The sequence below is a fragment of the Phaseolus vulgaris genome, chromosome 11, assembly GCF_000499845.2.
Source record: "Phaseolus vulgaris cultivar G19833 chromosome 11, P. vulgaris v2.0, whole genome shotgun sequence".
Lineage (NCBI taxonomy): Eukaryota > Viridiplantae > Streptophyta > Magnoliopsida > Fabales > Fabaceae > Phaseolus > Phaseolus vulgaris.
In genome coordinates this window covers 8392785-8410591 of record NC_023749.2, presented here as the reverse complement: position 1 = coordinate 8410591, position 17807 = coordinate 8392785, and the positions used below count along the sequence as shown (strand labels likewise).

General features: G+C 28.2%; 1 protein-coding gene across 2 annotated transcripts; it reads right to left on the bottom strand.

Moving 5' to 3' along the window:
* Positions 1 to 2327: 2327 nt before the first annotated feature.
* LOC137827160 (serine carboxypeptidase-like 51) lies at positions 2328 to 7687 on the bottom strand. Of its 2 annotated transcripts, none has more exons than XM_068633386.1 (14): positions 7521 to 7687; positions 7153 to 7434; positions 6867 to 6961; positions 6678 to 6785; positions 6338 to 6578; positions 5885 to 5928; positions 5731 to 5798; positions 5493 to 5598; positions 5188 to 5396; positions 5024 to 5093; positions 4737 to 4787; positions 4472 to 4524; positions 4234 to 4369; positions 2328 to 2633 (listed from the first exon to the last, which is right to left on the bottom strand). In XM_068633386.1, the coding sequence occupies exons 2-14, from the start codon at positions 7277 to 7279 to the stop codon at positions 2565 to 2567; spliced, it is 1377 nt and encodes a 458-aa protein (XP_068489487.1). In that variant the 5' UTR covers positions 7280 to 7434; positions 7521 to 7687; the 3' UTR covers positions 2328 to 2564. The 2 variants fall into 2 exon arrangements, with proteins under 2 accessions (XP_068489487.1, XP_068489493.1); XM_068633392.1 differs by having other exon boundaries at positions 7535 to 7609.
* Between the last annotated feature and the right edge of the window lie 10120 nt (positions 7688 to 17807).

The following is a 17807-nucleotide window of genomic DNA, read 5'->3' as shown; positions in this document are numbered from 1 at the left end:
CACAATCAAGAAATATACTAAGTTTTATAAAAATATTAATTTAATTCTATTTATATCCTTTATTTCTTATATAAATTAACTTAAATAAATATTATAGTTTTTAAGGGTGGACTTAAAAAAAATATTTAACTACTTGTTGCTATTATGAAATAACAAAATAATTACTAAATCACCAATAGAAAAGAAATGGAAAGAGATTGTAATCATGGTCTCAAGATCAATCTGCACATAAAACATTTAAACAACCTTCAATAGAGTTTGGCATTTTACTAAATGACCTATCTTGACTTGAAAGGATGATGCATATTTTTATAATGTGATTGATCTGGTGAATTGGATTATCTATAAGACTTTGGATTAAGCTCCAAAAAATTGGAATATTATCTATGCTTTTATTACAATTTTTTGGAAAGATACCTATATGAGTTGGTAGAGGCAAATGGTAAGACGCTTCTTACAAGAAAAGAGATGATAAAATAAAGGGTGACTATATATAGACAATTTTCACGTGCGCCAGATTAGAACAGGTGATATGAAAAATAATTTTTTATTATAAATATTGGATCCATATGTTGCATGGAAAAAATTAGAAAATCTATTTGATTTTTTTCATTTTCCGAAAACTGTTGTTAAAGTTGGAAAGATGGTGCCTGTTGTTAGAGTTGTTAGAATTACAAAATTGTCTTTTGTCATATCATGTATAGAGACACAATTTTATTATTGTTTTCAAATAACTATTTTCTTAAAATAAAATGCAGGTGGTGTGGTCGTGACCAGTCGTGACAGATAAACCTTTGCTTTTGCTTTTGGAATTCGTAAGATGTTAGATACCATAGATCTGTGTAGTTCCTTTCAGCTTTCTTCTATCTAAAGCCCAACCTTCAAAAAAACCTTCAATAATGAAATCATCTTTCACTTTCTTCGCTTTTCTCATCGCCTAAAAAAACAAATTTCGGTTTAGTATTTACCTACGATGAAGACAAATTATTTTCTTCTTTTATTTTCAATAAATTTAAAAATTATAATATACATTTAGATGGAAGGATGTCAATGTAAAAAATAAAGAACAAATTAACAATTGGTGGAAAGAGAGTTGCATCTAGATTTTACAAAAAGGTAACTACTAAAAGGGAAAAAAACTACTAAATAATGAAAAAAGAGTTCCACGTGAAAAAATAGTAATTCCTCGTAATTAAGATATAATTAAACTATAAATGTTTAATAATTAAATTCTTTTATTAAGATGTAATTAAACTATAAATGTTTAATAATTAAATTTTTTTATTAACAACATAACTTCACTATAATATATCTATAATCTATAATTTATAATACTATGTAACATAGATTCTTCAATTTTATATTCATAACTTATTTTTCTAATACAAAACTCAAGAAAAGGTAGTAATGTAAAAAATAAAAAATAAAAACTTAAAATAAAGTGGAGAAAAAAAAAATTTGACAAATGACGGGAAGAGGGTTTAGGGTTTAGGATTTCGTCTTTATGATTGAAAGAGAAAAAAAAATACCAAATAATGGAAAGAGACTTCCATGTGAAAAAAAATATACTCATTTTAATATAGCTAAATTATAAATGTTAATAATTAAATTTTTATCACAACATCATAAAAGTATAATATATAATAAATAATATACTTAATTATCTTATTTTTATATAATGAATCTAATTACATAAAATAAAAATATTTTTATTTATAAAATAATTATAAGATATTATTTATTTATAAAATAGTTATAAAAAATTATAATAAAAAGCATGTACACGACACGCCTATATTTCGCTAGTACAAGATAATGCATTTTTCAATATCTTCAAGAATATACTAAAATGGAAATTGAGTAAAGTACATTAATATCAACAGAATTTATCACTTAAAAACAAAAATATTTAAAGGCTTTTGCCTTCTTGTCTCTAAGCGATCTTCATGCATAAAAATATTATTTTTATTTAAAATAATTATATATTTTTTACATTTTTTTTTTCTTGAAGCTTAATTTGTTTCCTTTTCTTTTCTGTCAAACTGCGAAATTAACTAATTTCCATTTAAAAAATCCGAATCGTGAAGGGACTCATTCCAAGAAAAGAAAGTATTCCCTTCATTCTTATTAGTAAGACTCAGATTAAAATTAATGTTTTCTTGTTTTAGAATATCCAATTTCATTCTTATTAGTAAGACTCAGATTAAAATTAATGTTTTCTTGTTTTAGAATATCCAATCCATAAATTATTTAGATTAAAAATTTTATTGGTAAACATTTTAAAAAGGGAATAATACGAAGCACAAATTATTAAAAAATGATGAGTATGAATTAAAATAATTATGTGATTAGATCTTATAAATCTGAAGCAAGGTAAAAGACATTAGAAAAGAATGAGATGGTAAAGCAAATCAACAATCAATAGCATAAGTGTAATGAGTCTTTTTTTTTATTGCAACCCAATGCTTGATCGTGTTCTAGTTCCTCTGTTTGGTTGCTGGGTTTTCCCTGTACCTTGCTCTTCTTCCAAACAGTGATGTTATTATTTGTTGTCTGTGCAAATGTCAAGTGGCTGGTGAGTGTGTAATTGCACCCACCATGTCTAGTGCCACACAAGGTTGATCAGTGGGAACCTGAAGCAATGAATAGGCAAACAAATTAAAACATAGTGTACTCTTTATGGGACAAAATAAGTGAAGCATACACACATATCTGAATTTTTCAGAAGAGACACTGTCATTGGATCTTCTAACTGTCACTAATGTTTACACAAAAATTGTAATAAAATAGTCACTGTCCCATTTAATCTCGTCCTTGGCTATCATAAATGTCTCTGCTTCAAATTCAATTCTACCTTTATTATTTTTATATATTTTTATTAAAAAAATCATGAAATAAAAATCAATTTAAAAAAAAAAAATAATTAATTGTTATAGTGACTAAATTAGAGATATTTTAGAGTTTAATTTCTAAATTAGTTTCTATTATTGTTAAATAGTTTCTAAATTAGTATCTAATTAGCAACCAAGGCTTTAACTATCAATTATTTAAATCCTAAATTTAATAGCAAATTTTTTTATTGTTAATTAGATACTAATTTAGAAATCATTTAACAATAATATAAACTAATTTAAAAACCAATTTTTTTTTTAAATTTTAAAATGATTTTTAATTTAGTTAATATAATAACTAATTATTATTTGTCTCTAGTTTGCATTTCATGTTTTTTCTTGTTTTTTAATGAGTGCTAATGAAAGAAAAATATTAATATATTCCAAACTAAAATATCCTTATTTAATCAGTATCTATACCTTTGATGACTACATTACTAGAGAACAAATATTGAATAAAATTATATTTAAAAAAAGTATTAGACTTTAAAATTTCAAAACATCAATTACTTTACTATTAGAAAAAGAAGACCAAAATATCTGAAGATAAGAAAGAAAAGTTTGATGTAGTTTTTTTAATATGTCCGTATCTTTTAGTATTACTTAAATTCTATTTCGTTTATACCTTATCAGTTTTTAAAATAAAAGTAGCCATCATTTTATAACACATTTTTTAATTTATATGAACTATATTTCTTTTCTTAGTTGTCCTTATTAAATATTATGAAAATCGAGAAATAAACTACTTCTTTGTTTTTGTTTGTATATAGTAGTTGTTAAAGTTCTTTTTAAAAAACTTAGGAAAGTATTTACTTTTTGTTGTTTTTAATGTAATTTTAAATAAGTTATCAATTATAAATCTAAAACAATTTTCAAAACATAATAAAAATGAAAAGAAAAATATAATTAGAAAAAAATTACTTTACAAAAAATTAAAGCACAGATTGTTAATTTTGCAAAAATGATTGTTATTTTAGTAAGGTCGTGTTTTCAAGAAAAGTAAAGCAAAAGCATAACATAAGGAAGAGAATACCTCAATTTGCTGACATCACACACGTGAAAACTCTTATAATTTTTTAATAGATAAAGAAAGAAAGAAGAATAAGGAATCTTTGCAAGTATATTTAATGTGTTGACAGCTAAAGATGAATGGATTCTTAAAAAAAAAGTGATCCTAAGATGATTCTCATTGAAAGCAAAGGAACTTTTTTAAGAAAAAACACATCCTTCAAGTAAATTAGTAAATGTACAATTAATTAAAATTTTCTGCAAAACTTATTTTTAATTTTTTCAGAAATATTTATGAAAAAGTGTGTTAAGAAGATGATTGTGGTTGACTTACAAAATGGCCAGCTTTGAGGATCCAATAGAAGTGTAGATTTTTATATGATCTAACAAAACCTTTGGTTGTTGATTTGTCACTTCCACAGTAGAGAGGTGTTCTATCTTTGGCCAAGAAATTTTTAAGCCCTTCCCACCTACAATAAAAAGAATGATTAAAGACATTCAAAAACTTTTATGTTTGTTTTGAATCTCAAAAAACTTGAAGGATAACATAAGAGAGAAAGAGATGCATGTACTTGAGTTTATGAACCCATGCATCAGTCCCTTTGGTTGAACAAATCAGATCAATCTGTAGTAATGAGACAGAATATGATGTTACTTATATCAAAACATAAAAAACTACCATATGATTTGGATAACTTCAAGGATAAAAATCTGATTAATTTGGAACAAATCCACATGTTAAATTAAACAATTAAGGTGGTCTGTGTTATATACAACATCGATTCTTAATAATTATCATCAAAACTAACAAGGAAACTTTGTGGAAAGGGACCTTACTTGTCCATTGTACACTGTCACGTTGACCCCTTTGGCCAGCAGTTCATCAACCTGCAGATTTTGAATCAAAGAACATTCAATATTCAAAAAAGGAATAGAAAAAAGTTACCCAGTTGAAGAAAACCATAGGAGGGAAGAACACAACATATTAAGCTTACTAGAAACGTTGATTTTATGCTCAAATGGACTCTTTTAGGGTAGCATTGTGAACATGATAACATCTATTTATATTGAAGGTTTAAAACCATAGTTCTCAGCTTGTTTTAATGCTTATATTTTCTTCTTACCTCATCGATTCTTGGTTTCATAAAATCACCTGAAAGGTATTCGAAAACATCACCGGATTGCCCTCCCCATCTGCCACCACAGAAGCTAAATGAGTGATGATTTGATTGGTTTGCAGTGAAAATTTGGAGTACCCTTTTGAGTTGTCAAGGAATTAAAGACTTACGTGACATTCTCTGGGATGATCTTTAACTTTTTCTTTATGACACCGTTTAGTAACTTGTCAAGATCATTATCACCACCAGGAGATTTTGACCTTGACCTCAAGGAAGTGAGATACCTGGAGTACCTCTTCGTTGATATTTTCTTATATAACCCTAACTCCAATGCTGCAACATCATCACTTCCTGCATCCTCCAAAAAATTGTAGAAGTCCTGAAGTGAACAAAAAAGTTGTAGGACTTCTTAGGAGTGTAAGTAAAGATTAAAGCACAATGTTGAATAAAATGTTGAATGGAGACATCATGGTACCACAAAGTTGCTGCTCATGGAAATCACAGACTCAAGTTCACTCCATGAGTCGGTGGCTTCAACAAATTTACCATCCTCAAGTTGCTGCTTGATCCTCTCAGCTACACTGATCTCTAAAATGGGTTTGTTAGATAACACAGAAAATGACCGTTGCATAGAATGTTACTTTAGTTTTTGTTTTCCTTGTCTGTGTAATACATATTTGTTTGTACATGAGAAGATGGAAAACAGATTTTACCTGTTTGATTTTTGCAGTCCATTATCGTCAAGTCGTGAGAGGTCTTTAAGGAGAGGACCCCATGAGAACTGAAATTGCAATATCGAATTCAATATTGAAAATTTTGAAAGGTCAACAAAAGCTGGTGGACAGAGAAATTCTAATAATTCAGTACCACAAAATCTTCAGGGGAGATCCAACTGTCTCCTAATGCCACACCTAAACAAAAGGAAAATAGTTACACCAAATCATGAATGTCTTGGAATTCTGTTAGAAAATTATTAAACAATTCATCATTTCATATGATTCATTTCCTAACTAACAAAAGAGAAATTCACGCTTAATCCCATTAGTATGTCAAAACTGTTTTCAATCACCATAAATTGAAGATAACCCCACCAACATAGTGTGCTGTAAAGTTGGTGATAACCTTTTTCTCCTTGTGTGAATATAATCAGAGATTTGATTCTCAAACTCGTGTATATGAAAAAGCATATATTGAAAGAGAGTAGTTCCATGAATACAAAAACTTTAGTATATTGAGAGATTGGTCTTTAACTTCTGGTTAGAAAATCCACTAAGTAATCTAGAATCTGACAGATGAACACATAATTGAAGAGAGGGTTACCTCCAAGTATAAGCTTCAATTTCCCAGCTTCTATAGCTTTCAGAGCAGATAACCCGAGAGTGACAGCAAATTTGCCACCATATGACTCTGCCACGATGAACAGAGGGCTCTTTTGTAGTTTCTCATTCTTATTGAACAATTCAATCAACAATGTAGTCAAGTCGGTGGCTGCTTCATTATCTGTTTTAACAAAGAGTTTTTTGTCCTCCACAAAACTGTACCCAGTTCCAACTGGATTGTCCTATATTGTTCACAACATCAGAAGCATTCAATTGAGTTATCATAATTAAGAGCCACAAAGTAAAAAAGGTTCAAAGAAACTCTTTTTCAAGGTTATTACCACAAACAAGAGATCTGCTTTTTGCAGCCATGTGGAATTCCGTGGCTTCAAGTCTGTGTTCAAAGGCCCAACCTCCTCAAAATTTCCAATTCCAACTCCTGAAGCACCCTGCTCAATGTTTGAAAACCTCAAATCATGGGTTATTCATGTTTTTGTTCATATCACACAACCCAATTCAGTAACACTTACAGGTCCTCCTTGCAACCAGAGAATAATTGGCCACGGCTTAGAGGGATCTTCCACTCTATAGGGACTTCTATATAGCCACCAAAACATGTGTGCTTCTGTGATGACAACAATAACAACATCACAAGGCAAAAAAGAATTGCAAACATTACTTCAATACACTCTAAATTCCTTTTCCACACACTCCAAACAACAACATGAAAACACACAAAAAAAGAAAAATTGCAGTGTGTTATCATTTGCTATGTCCCAATGAATTAAGATTGCAAAGTTGTGAAGCAGTGCTTACTGGGTCTGACTGGAACGTATCCCCATTCCTCTGATCCGTCTTGGGTTTTGAAAGCTAAAACCTTTCCTCCATGAAACAGCAAAGCAATGAACAGGAAAATGGATAGTAAATGAGGAACCTTTTCCATTTGGAGAAAAGAAAAGGAAGCAAAAAAAGGTGTGAGAGGCAGAGAAAGAGTGAAGTGAAGCAAAGGATATGGCAATTTATTTATATTGGCTAAGTGGTTAGTCAAAGAGGATTGATTTGGAAGAAAGAAGCGTGTTTTGTCATGTCAGTGTCTATCTACAACAGAAAACAGAAGGCATAAGAATCCTACGTATGCATCAAGATTAAAAGTGTTAAATTTCAAACAGTACAACAACAACAACATAAGGGTCTTCACTCTTTTCCAGGTAAAACTATACCATCCTTAAAAGCAAGGTTATGCCGTGTTCTTCTGAAACAAGATCGCCATCTAACTGCAACTTACTGTGGGGCCATGAAGAGGATATTTAAGAGATTGAGTTGGAAAAAGAAAACCTCACTTTTGGGGTTTATGGAAGGCAATAACATGTTCAAAGTAATAAATGTGATGACAAAATGAAGAGAAAAAGATAAATATGATTAGAATTATGATATATTATAATTCACTTTTTTTTCTACATATACAATATAATTTTCACATTATTTTTTTAAAAAAATTTGTCACATAAAAAATAGTATATAACTCTCTAAATTGTCAAAGGATAATTTTTGATATGATTAATAAATGAAAATAAAGAGAAGAAGATAACTATGATTAAAAAATGAAAAATGAAAAAAAAAATCACATGAAGGTTAAATGTAGCCAGTTTAATATATTTAGTTACTATACTTTCCCTTAAATAAAAACAATATTTCTTCCATTCTACAATAAGTTTTGTTTAAGAAGTTATAATAAATGTAATTTTAATTTTTAATATAATACTAACTAAATTTTATTGATACTTTTATCAAGTTCCATTTTAATTTTTAATGAAGTATTATCATTAAAGTCAATTCGTAAAATTATTATTCTCATCTATTTATTAATTAGTTGTGTTTTGTAAAAAAAGTTAACCATACTTACTATTATGAGACGGCAAAGTATATATTTAATATAATTTTAAAAGTAAGTTGATATAAAGTTTAACAAATACATTTTTAACAGTTGATTATTACATTATAATAATGTACACTGTTGCATGAATGATTTATTCTTGATTTTGTTACAATTTTAAAAAAGTTTTGCTATTTTTAGTGAAGAAAGTGAGTTATTTCAATCAAAATCAGATATGAACATTGAACTCTATTTATAGTTGCCAAAACTGCGATATGGATGGTTATAACAAGGTTTTTATTATATGGAAAATGACCTTTCTTTAAAGGAAAAATCACACTGAACTATGTAACTCCATTGACATTTTGCTAAAAATGTAGGAAGAATTTTGAGTAGGTTCATGATCATGATATGAAATTATAAAGAAAATATTCCAAAATTTGTTTATCTTTACGAGCACATCCGATTCTCTAGCCAGACGAATCTTCCAAATTAAGCTATTTTTTTTACTTTATTTCAAAAGCAAACTACTTTCTTAAATAAATAAGTATGGATTCTATTTAGAGTAATTGATGTTTGTGATTACTTAAATCATAAATAATAACGAAATAAATTGCTCCCATAACATTAAACATGTATGGTGATAGATGGCTAAGGCCACCGATCAAGGTTTTACATGGGTCCATATCATCTCAAAAAACTTTGTCAAATATTTATTGGAACCTGAAACAACAAATAAATAAACAATAATCAAAATCAATTAAATATTTTAATTTGTCTATATTCTTAATCTAAATAAAATTAATATAAAAAGTCGTAATAATCTAGATTTATTTTGAATAGAGTTATCACTCACCTCTATAAATAGATCGATGTCACTTGGTGAAAAATAAATTTTGTATAACATTAAATACTCCAGATATTGACTTGGACGTTAAAGAACCTTTTGCAGGTACTCCTCATTTGGATCGAGACCTAAGAAGAAACTCACAAGCATAATTACCAAACAAACAAGACAGAGTAGAAGACACATTCCCAGTCCTACAAGAATAAATGGCACCCACTATGGGTTGAGAAGGAACAATACTGAGAATTCAATGGTATATACAAGAAACACAACTAACATAGACGCAAAAAGTAATTGAGACTGAACACAGGACTCCACTTTTGGCTCTTCACAAAGAGATGGTTAAGATGAAACAAATGAATGTCGAAGAAATTTGTGTCCTTAGATGAGAGAATAAAGAAATAAAGAGGAGGCTAAAGGGGGCCTATCCATCCCAACATCAGGAAGAAGAATACTGAAAATTAATGACAAAAAACATATCAATGTTCTCAAGACCTTGAACACCTCCAATTATCATACATTGGAGACAGAATCACAACTTCATACTTCGACGAGCACTTCAATAACATTGGGGAGTACTTGACAACACTCTTTAGTTGACAAAAGTAATGAGCATTAAACTCATTTCCAAATAGAAGGGATTAAGTATAGATCGATATGATGGGACAACCGATCATTAATGAACATGTTGATGCATATATGACCCAAATGGGCCTTTTCACCTTAGACGATGTGGTACTCAATCATGTTTTCCCTACATCCCTGAAAGGAGTGACGTTAAGCTGGTTTGCCTATTTTCCATTGTTCTCTATTGACTGTTTTGAAACCTTAGTAGCAAAATTTCAAATACAGTTCACAACAAGTCGACCATCCCACATGACATCAAATTCCCAATATCTGACAGAAGAAGGGAGAGTTATTGAGGTTCTTCATGGAGAGGTTCGGAAAAGTAGCCTTGAACATCTAAACCTCAACCCGAAGGTGGCCCTCCATCACATGGTGACACCACCGAGTTGGGGGCACTCATAGATATTCTATGCAAGAAACCAGTCGCAAACCTAGATGAGATGAGAATAAGAACCACGAAATTCATGCAGTTAGAAGAACTTTGCGAGTTCCAAAGTTACGTTTGAGTTGAGATTAAACCCGAAAGCCTAAGGAAAAAGAGAGATTGAGCATACCTCAACCATCAAATCAATCTAGGGAAAATCGATTACCTAGGTTTTCCCATTACACCTCATTGAATGTTAATAGGAACCAGATTCTAGGAGAGGCTCTAAGTGTCAACCTCCTTCCAACCCCTCGAAAGGTGCCAACACCATGAAATGCTTACACAAGCAAACAATGCATATATAATTGCAACTTCGACTACACAATTGAGGAGTTCCTAGTGTTGAAAGACAAAATTTGTTAGACTAGAATATCGCTCTATACCTCATTCACCTAGACAAAGAGAGGAACAACCATGTCGAGACTACGAGAGACGGGATCCGAGTAGATTCCCAACAAGATAATGATGATAGGTCAAGGTCGACTTAACGTGTCCGCACTGACCGAGAAGGACAAGCCAGAGAAGGTCCACTTAGGGGAGTCATTAATATAATAGTCAAAGGTTTCGCTTGGGAGAGGTGTTAGCCATAGCCCGTCAATCTACCCTTCTTTATTTTTGGCACTTTTAAAGAGGAATCTCATGCTTTTAGAATTAAAATTGTTGATAGTCAATGTTTTATATAGAACTTTATTTACATTAATTTCTTTATACATCATTTGATTCATTGAAATATTGTTGATATTTACTTTATTTTGTTAGGTATTAAACCTTCTTTGATTAGAATATTAAAGTTTGATTCAATTTTATTGCTATTCCTTGCATTTTTATTGTTCAAAAAGTGATATCAAGGGCTACAACCAAATAAATAGATCCAAAAAAAAAAAAATTACAAAAAAAGAAAAAAGTTATTTTTTTTAAAGTGGCAGGCCAACCCGCCAACTTACCCTATGATGGGACGAGTTACCAATTTCAACTCGTATAACCTTGGTTGGACAGTCAACCCCGTTTTTGGTGGTAGCGAGTCAAGCCAAAATTTGTCGGATTAACCTATTTTGCCACCTTTAATCAAGATCCTTTTTAAACCAGATCTTGTTAGTAGAATGATTAGTTGGTTGGTCGAATTATTTGAATATGACATCAAGTACGAATCAAGAGAACTCATAAAGTCACAATGTTTGGTCGATGTTACAATCGAAACCGAAGTTGAACTAGAAGCAATGGAGTTGGCATATTCCTCGAAAGACTTAGAGGACTTATCCTTAAATAATCACTTCAGTTCAATTTCAAAATGTCAAATAACCAGGTCGAGTATAAACTATTATTACCAGAATATATCGATAATGATTAAGCATGAAATGTAAAAAGAAGAAAAGACACATTAGGATACATATTTCATCGTAATAGTTGAGAATTTTTTTTCTTAAATTTGCTTAACAAATTTGTATGTCGTGAAAGTATCAATACTTTTAGAATTAGGCTTAGTTGTCTTTATGAAAGTTGTAGTATTGAATGTTACATACTTTGGAATAAAAAAGAAGATATTTAACTAAGTTATATTTATTTTAGTGAGCAATATTTATTTTAGTGAACAAATGTTAAACTGTTAGTTTTAATTAAATTTAATATTCATGTGTTAATTGTCGATCTATCCTGTATTCTAAATTTTAGAAGAAAATTAAAATTTTTAATTTCAAAAACTACGTTGAAAATCAGTTCCTGAAATATTATATCATAATTGCTTATGTTTATTTTGGATGAATCTATACGAACATGTGAAGTTTGTAATATTTTGAAAGTTTTAAAAAAATGTTACCTAAGAATGATCAAATTTTTGTAAAGAAAATAATAAAAAAATTATCAAAAAGAAAAATGAAAAAGAATATATTTTATCATTCACACGCATACATATATATATATTAATTATAGAAAAGAGTACTTTAAATAAATAAATATATGAGGGAAAGAGCAATGATATATGGACAACCACATTTTTTTATACAACCACATTATAACTCCCAATACTATTATTTTAATACTTTTTTATATCATTTAATTACAAAATTACCCTTTATTATATATATTTATTTTTAAATCTATCACACCAGGATTGTATACAACTCTTTGAGTTGTCACGAGGGAATACAACTTAAACTTTTTTTACTCTCTTTTAGGGAGTGAGACAAATAAAACCCGTAGTATTATATAGATCTTAAAAATAGCAGATTTTTTACTCACTCAAAACGAAAACTAATTATTGTTTAAAATTCAGTTAAATCGAATCTCTAAATTATTTGTTTTTAACTTGAATTTGGTATTATCATTTTTTACAAGTTTGTGCTCAATATTCTCACATTTCCTTATCAATATCTTTTCTCTCCAAACTAGTATTTTTAAACATTCGAAACCTAATAATTTTAACAAAGTTCTTCAACCAATATTTTAATACTTGTACACAAGCATCTTTAAACTTTTCTCATACTAGAGATAATAAAGTAGATTAGGTCTAATGAACCAACTCGTCTAACGTCTAAAAAATATCAATTTGTAATATATTTATTTTCAAAATTATCCTTGAATTATCAATGTAAGATGAGAGAATAATACTAGGGAAATTTTAGTTTTTAAACCTAAATTCTTCAATTCTCTCCTCTTTCCTAATAGAAAGGGACTATTAAATATTTTATTATTTATAAACTAAAATAATCAATGAAAATTCAGTAAAAAAAAGTTAACGCAAAGAACCATTTAAAGAAGAATATTGTGAAAGGAAAGAAAGAAATTGAGTTGAACTACTCAATAATATAAAACCCTATCAAGCAATCCTTTCTTAAAGTGAAAACAAAATAAGAATATTGTTTTTTTCATTGATTTGTTTTTAGAGTTGAACTTCTACATTTGGGCTGCCACTTTATGCTTTTCTTGGTTTCTCTTGAAATTTTGGCCAATGGCTTATTATCTCTGAGAAATTCAGTAGAGAATAATTGAACAAGGGGGAACAACAGTAAACAACTGCTTTTGGAATTAATTTAAAAAATTAATATAATAATAAAAAAGATAAAAAAAAGGAAAGGAGAAATATATAATAAAAATATAATATAATAAAAAAAGAAAGAATGTTCTAAAAGATATTATGTGAAGATTTTATTAATGATTACAATTTAAGTTGGAGGGCCAGCCCAACCAAAATCTGCTTAAAAGCCTCCATGAAAGATTGATTCTAATAGTTTATTTTTTTTGTAATCATAACAACCAAGAAATTGAAGTTTGAAAAGGAAAACAAAAAGGAAATTGGTTGTTGGTTGTATTGAAAGGGAAAGTCACTATGGTTTGTGTATCAATTATTAATAAATTAACCATGATGTGAATGAATAACATGACCAAAACTAACTAGTGAGGATAATCACAATGAAACAAAAGCAAAAGAAAAAACATTCATTAATCTACCCTAAAAAAAAGGAAAAACATGAACTAAATACAAGCATTAATTATTTAACAAGAAAAAAGAGAGTATAAAAAGTGTTTTTGGAAAAAGAAAACCTAGTTGGCCACAAGATATATACATACAAATTATAAAATGGTCATAGAACCATAAACTTATGTTTGTCATGAATTGGATGTCTTTGTCCTATGAGTTGCCTACCATAAATAACCTTTTTTTCCAAGCTACATAAGTTGGGATATTTAGGATGTATTTATATCTCTAGGACCTACTTATGTCTGCCATAAATAACCCTTTCCCAAACCTCATGGTGCTAGACCTAATTCATCTTTTGCCATAGAAATTCACCAATAAATCATAGATGCACACAAATCCTATTTCCCTTTTGCTTTCTGCACCCAATCAATTCTAACTATATTCTATTATTTTTTGAAATTTTTCTTCTTTCTGAAATTGAAAAAATATATTCTAAAAAATAAATTTTGGAAAATACTTTGTGTATTCTAGAAATAGACTTCGGAATAGAATTGGAAAACAAAAATCTCATTCCATAAAACTACATTCAAAATATAAATAATACATTCTAGAAAATAATTTTAGAAAACAAAATTCAAGAGTATATTATAGAAGAAAAAAAATATCAAAACATATTCTAAAAAGTTATTCTAATCTGGAAAGTTGTTTTGAAAACTCAAATCCATGTATTTCATAATACAAAATATATAATACATTCTTAATTGCGCCCACTCTATTTAAAAACTAAAGAGAACATTTTTGTCATTTTGTGTTAAAGTGCAGGTTCAATTTTACTGGTGCAGTAAGTAAAAGTTATCCTTTTTCTATGTTCTGCTTTTGTTATGTTGAGCTTTCGGACCTTCCATCTTGGATAGTTTCTTTTTGCACCCCTACATTTTTCTTTTGCACCCCTATATTTTTTGAAATACCAAAATTATTCTTTCACAGTTTTGGGTGATTTTAGAATAGAAGTTCCGTAGGGTTTAGAAAATCCAGAAGACAAAATATCATTCCAAAATATCCTTTCCAAAATAATTTTTTTGATTTCTAGATTGGTAAATATGGAATTAATAAAATGTGTTCCGAAAAATATGTTTTGGAAATATTTTGAAAAGAAGAATGTGAAAGTCATTTTTAGAAGGGAAAAGAGTTTTTTCAAAATGCAAGAAACAGCCTAATCTTAAAGCAATTATTCATTATGTTCTAGGCAAAGTCTTGTTTGACAAAAAAAATATTTTTGAAGCTACTAGAAGTATGTAGCATATTTTTATTTGTACCTTTGAAAATAAGTTAATTAAAAATAACCACACGCAAATTTAAAACAATTAATGTTTAAAAAGGTAAAGTTTAAACAATAGTGGCAATATAAAGTTTTTGACAAATTTTGAATTAAGAATGTTCATAGGGTTAAGAACATTCTAAAAGCAAAGTTAAATACATTGTTTAAATTTTGACTCTAGTTAAATACGTTATTCATCTAAAAAGCTTTTCGGAACAAAAATTAGAGATTTGCTACATATTTTTTTTCTCTAAAATAAAAAATAAACTCTAAACACATAAAATTACCTTATTATAACTTTCGTATAAGTTATAAATTTTTTATTTGAGAACAAAATCTAAAATAGAAATTCAATAAGCTTTAGTTAATCTATACTATTTTATTATTCGCGAGATTAAAAACCAAAATTAGAAAAAGGATAAATAAAAAAAAGTTATAGCTAATAAAAAAGAGAAAAAATAATAATAAAAAGAATGAATGTATATGATACGGCTATAAGTTATTAGATATATTCATTCAATTTTTACACATATTTTTCATGCTTGTTAAATATATATATATACTACAAAAAATATTATTAAATAAAAACTAATTTTAAAGATTAAAATAATTAGTTACTATTTGAATAAATTAGAGATCATTTTATAAACTAAAAAAATTATTAGTATCTAAAATAATAATTTTTAAATTGATATCTAACCATTAATTATCAAGGTTTTAGTTACTTACTACTTTATATTCTAAATTAGTCTCTATTAGTCTTTTAGAGACCAATTTATAATCTAAAATATTAATATCTAAAACTTTGGTAGTTAATTTATATACTAATTTAAAAATTATTTTATAATTTTTTTTATTAATAATAGAAACCACTTTAGATATAAATAATTTTTTAGTTTCTAAAATAATATTTAATTTAGTCAAAATAGTGACTAATTGTTTTTGGTCTCTAAATTCAATTGTTATTTAATGATTTTCTTGTAGTAATAATTTTTATTTTCATATTACTTTTTATGTATGTAACATCCCTAATTAGACTAGTTCAAAGTTATACCACTTGGTAAATATATGCATATACTAAAACAAACATCAAAAGAAAAAGGGGAGAACTCTATTTGCTCTCTATGAAGTTTTATCATCTACAACATTCTCTACTTCCATGTAAGATCATCACAAATTTTACAGCAAACACAAACAAGAAAGCATGGTAAGTTAGAGATTTTTAAAACTTCAAGTACAACTTTAGATTCTAGTAATACAATCACAAACATATGAATCATCACATTTCATCCATTACATTGTACTAAACAATCAAGCATCTATAAATAACTCATATTGCATACCACTCATGCAAAAATTCACTAACATATAAATATAGATACTTAACTCTATTTATGGAAGACTCGTGTGTTAAATTTAACTTAGATATCTGCACTTGTTATACTACCTTCATTGTGTTATCTATCCACACAGCTACATGTACAAATGAATTTAGTCCTCGTATGATAGAGTAAATCCATATGACTTGCTAGACCAATTATCTTTCAAATTGTAGACTCAATCATATATGAACCTCCTCCAACTCTCACCACCTTATAATCTTCATCTATATGATATTAATATACTAGTAGAGTCATGATATCTCTTTCTACATGAATCTCTAATTCAATGTACATCCTAACCAATCTCAACACGATATTTCTTTTCCCGAAAATACTATGTTTCGATCACACTTCCATATGATTCATAATTCATATCACACATCACTATACCATTCAATAATATAGAAATTTAGATTTTAAAAACAATTAGAAAAAATAAAAAAAAAACACATAAAATCAATGTTTCATATACATGTATAATTAAAATTTACATATAATTCAATTAAAGAAATAAACAACCATTAAACAATCTTTTACAAACATTTTAAATTTGTTTTAGGTTGAGCGAAAATGATCTCGCTTAAGCAAAAATTACTTTCCTTGAGCGAAAATAGGAGCGAGACCAAGTTCAGTTGCAATACGATTTTCGTTTGAGTGAAAATTTCTTCTTTTGAGCGAAAATTGGGTCGAGACTAGGCTTAGTTGTCGTCTATTTTCGTTTGACTAAAATTTTTTTTGGCTTGAGCGAAAATAAGGCTGAGACTAGGCTTTTTTATTTTTGTTTTATTTTTGCTAAGAAAAAAATTGATAGTTTTTTTTTGTCTCATTCAACATAATAAGGAGAATCCTAAAACAAATTTCAAAGTCTTTACCCAACATCAATATACAAATTTGTAACTTTTATATAATCAAAATATTTTTATGGTTTTAAAGTGTTTAAATATATAACATATATTCTCATTAAAATCATAATTCAACAAATAATTGCAAGACTTTAAAACTTCAAAATGGAACTCACATTTAAACTCAAACAATCAACTTTATGAACTACTTTTTCAATTTGTTTACTTCTAACAATTATCATTAAATAACATTTCTTTCACTCAATAAAACAAACATTGTAAGATAAATTTAAAACTTGTGATCATGTCACATTTCCATCTAGATCTTTTAACCTAGAGTTCTATTAAAAGATAAAACCAATTTTCTTTACCTGAATAGAAAGACAAGTATTCACAAAGAGCCTCAACTCCTAAAAAAGGTCGGATAAGATAATATGCACCATATAGTTTTCATCAAGTATCTGAATACATCACTAAAACTCTGAACTAACATAGACTATTCTTATGGTCAAATACATCACATGCAATACACATGTATTTAGGTACACATGAAAACTCAAAACTGCCTAAAAGAAAAAAGGAGTAGAAAGAAACTTATTCTAAACAAAAATATAATCGAACAATTTTACTCTATTCACTATCAAGAGTCCAAAACCTCTGATTCTCAATCCAATGAAGGATGTACTCATATTTTTAAAGAGAAGACAGAAGAGAAAATAAGGTTTTCTAGAAAAATAGTGATA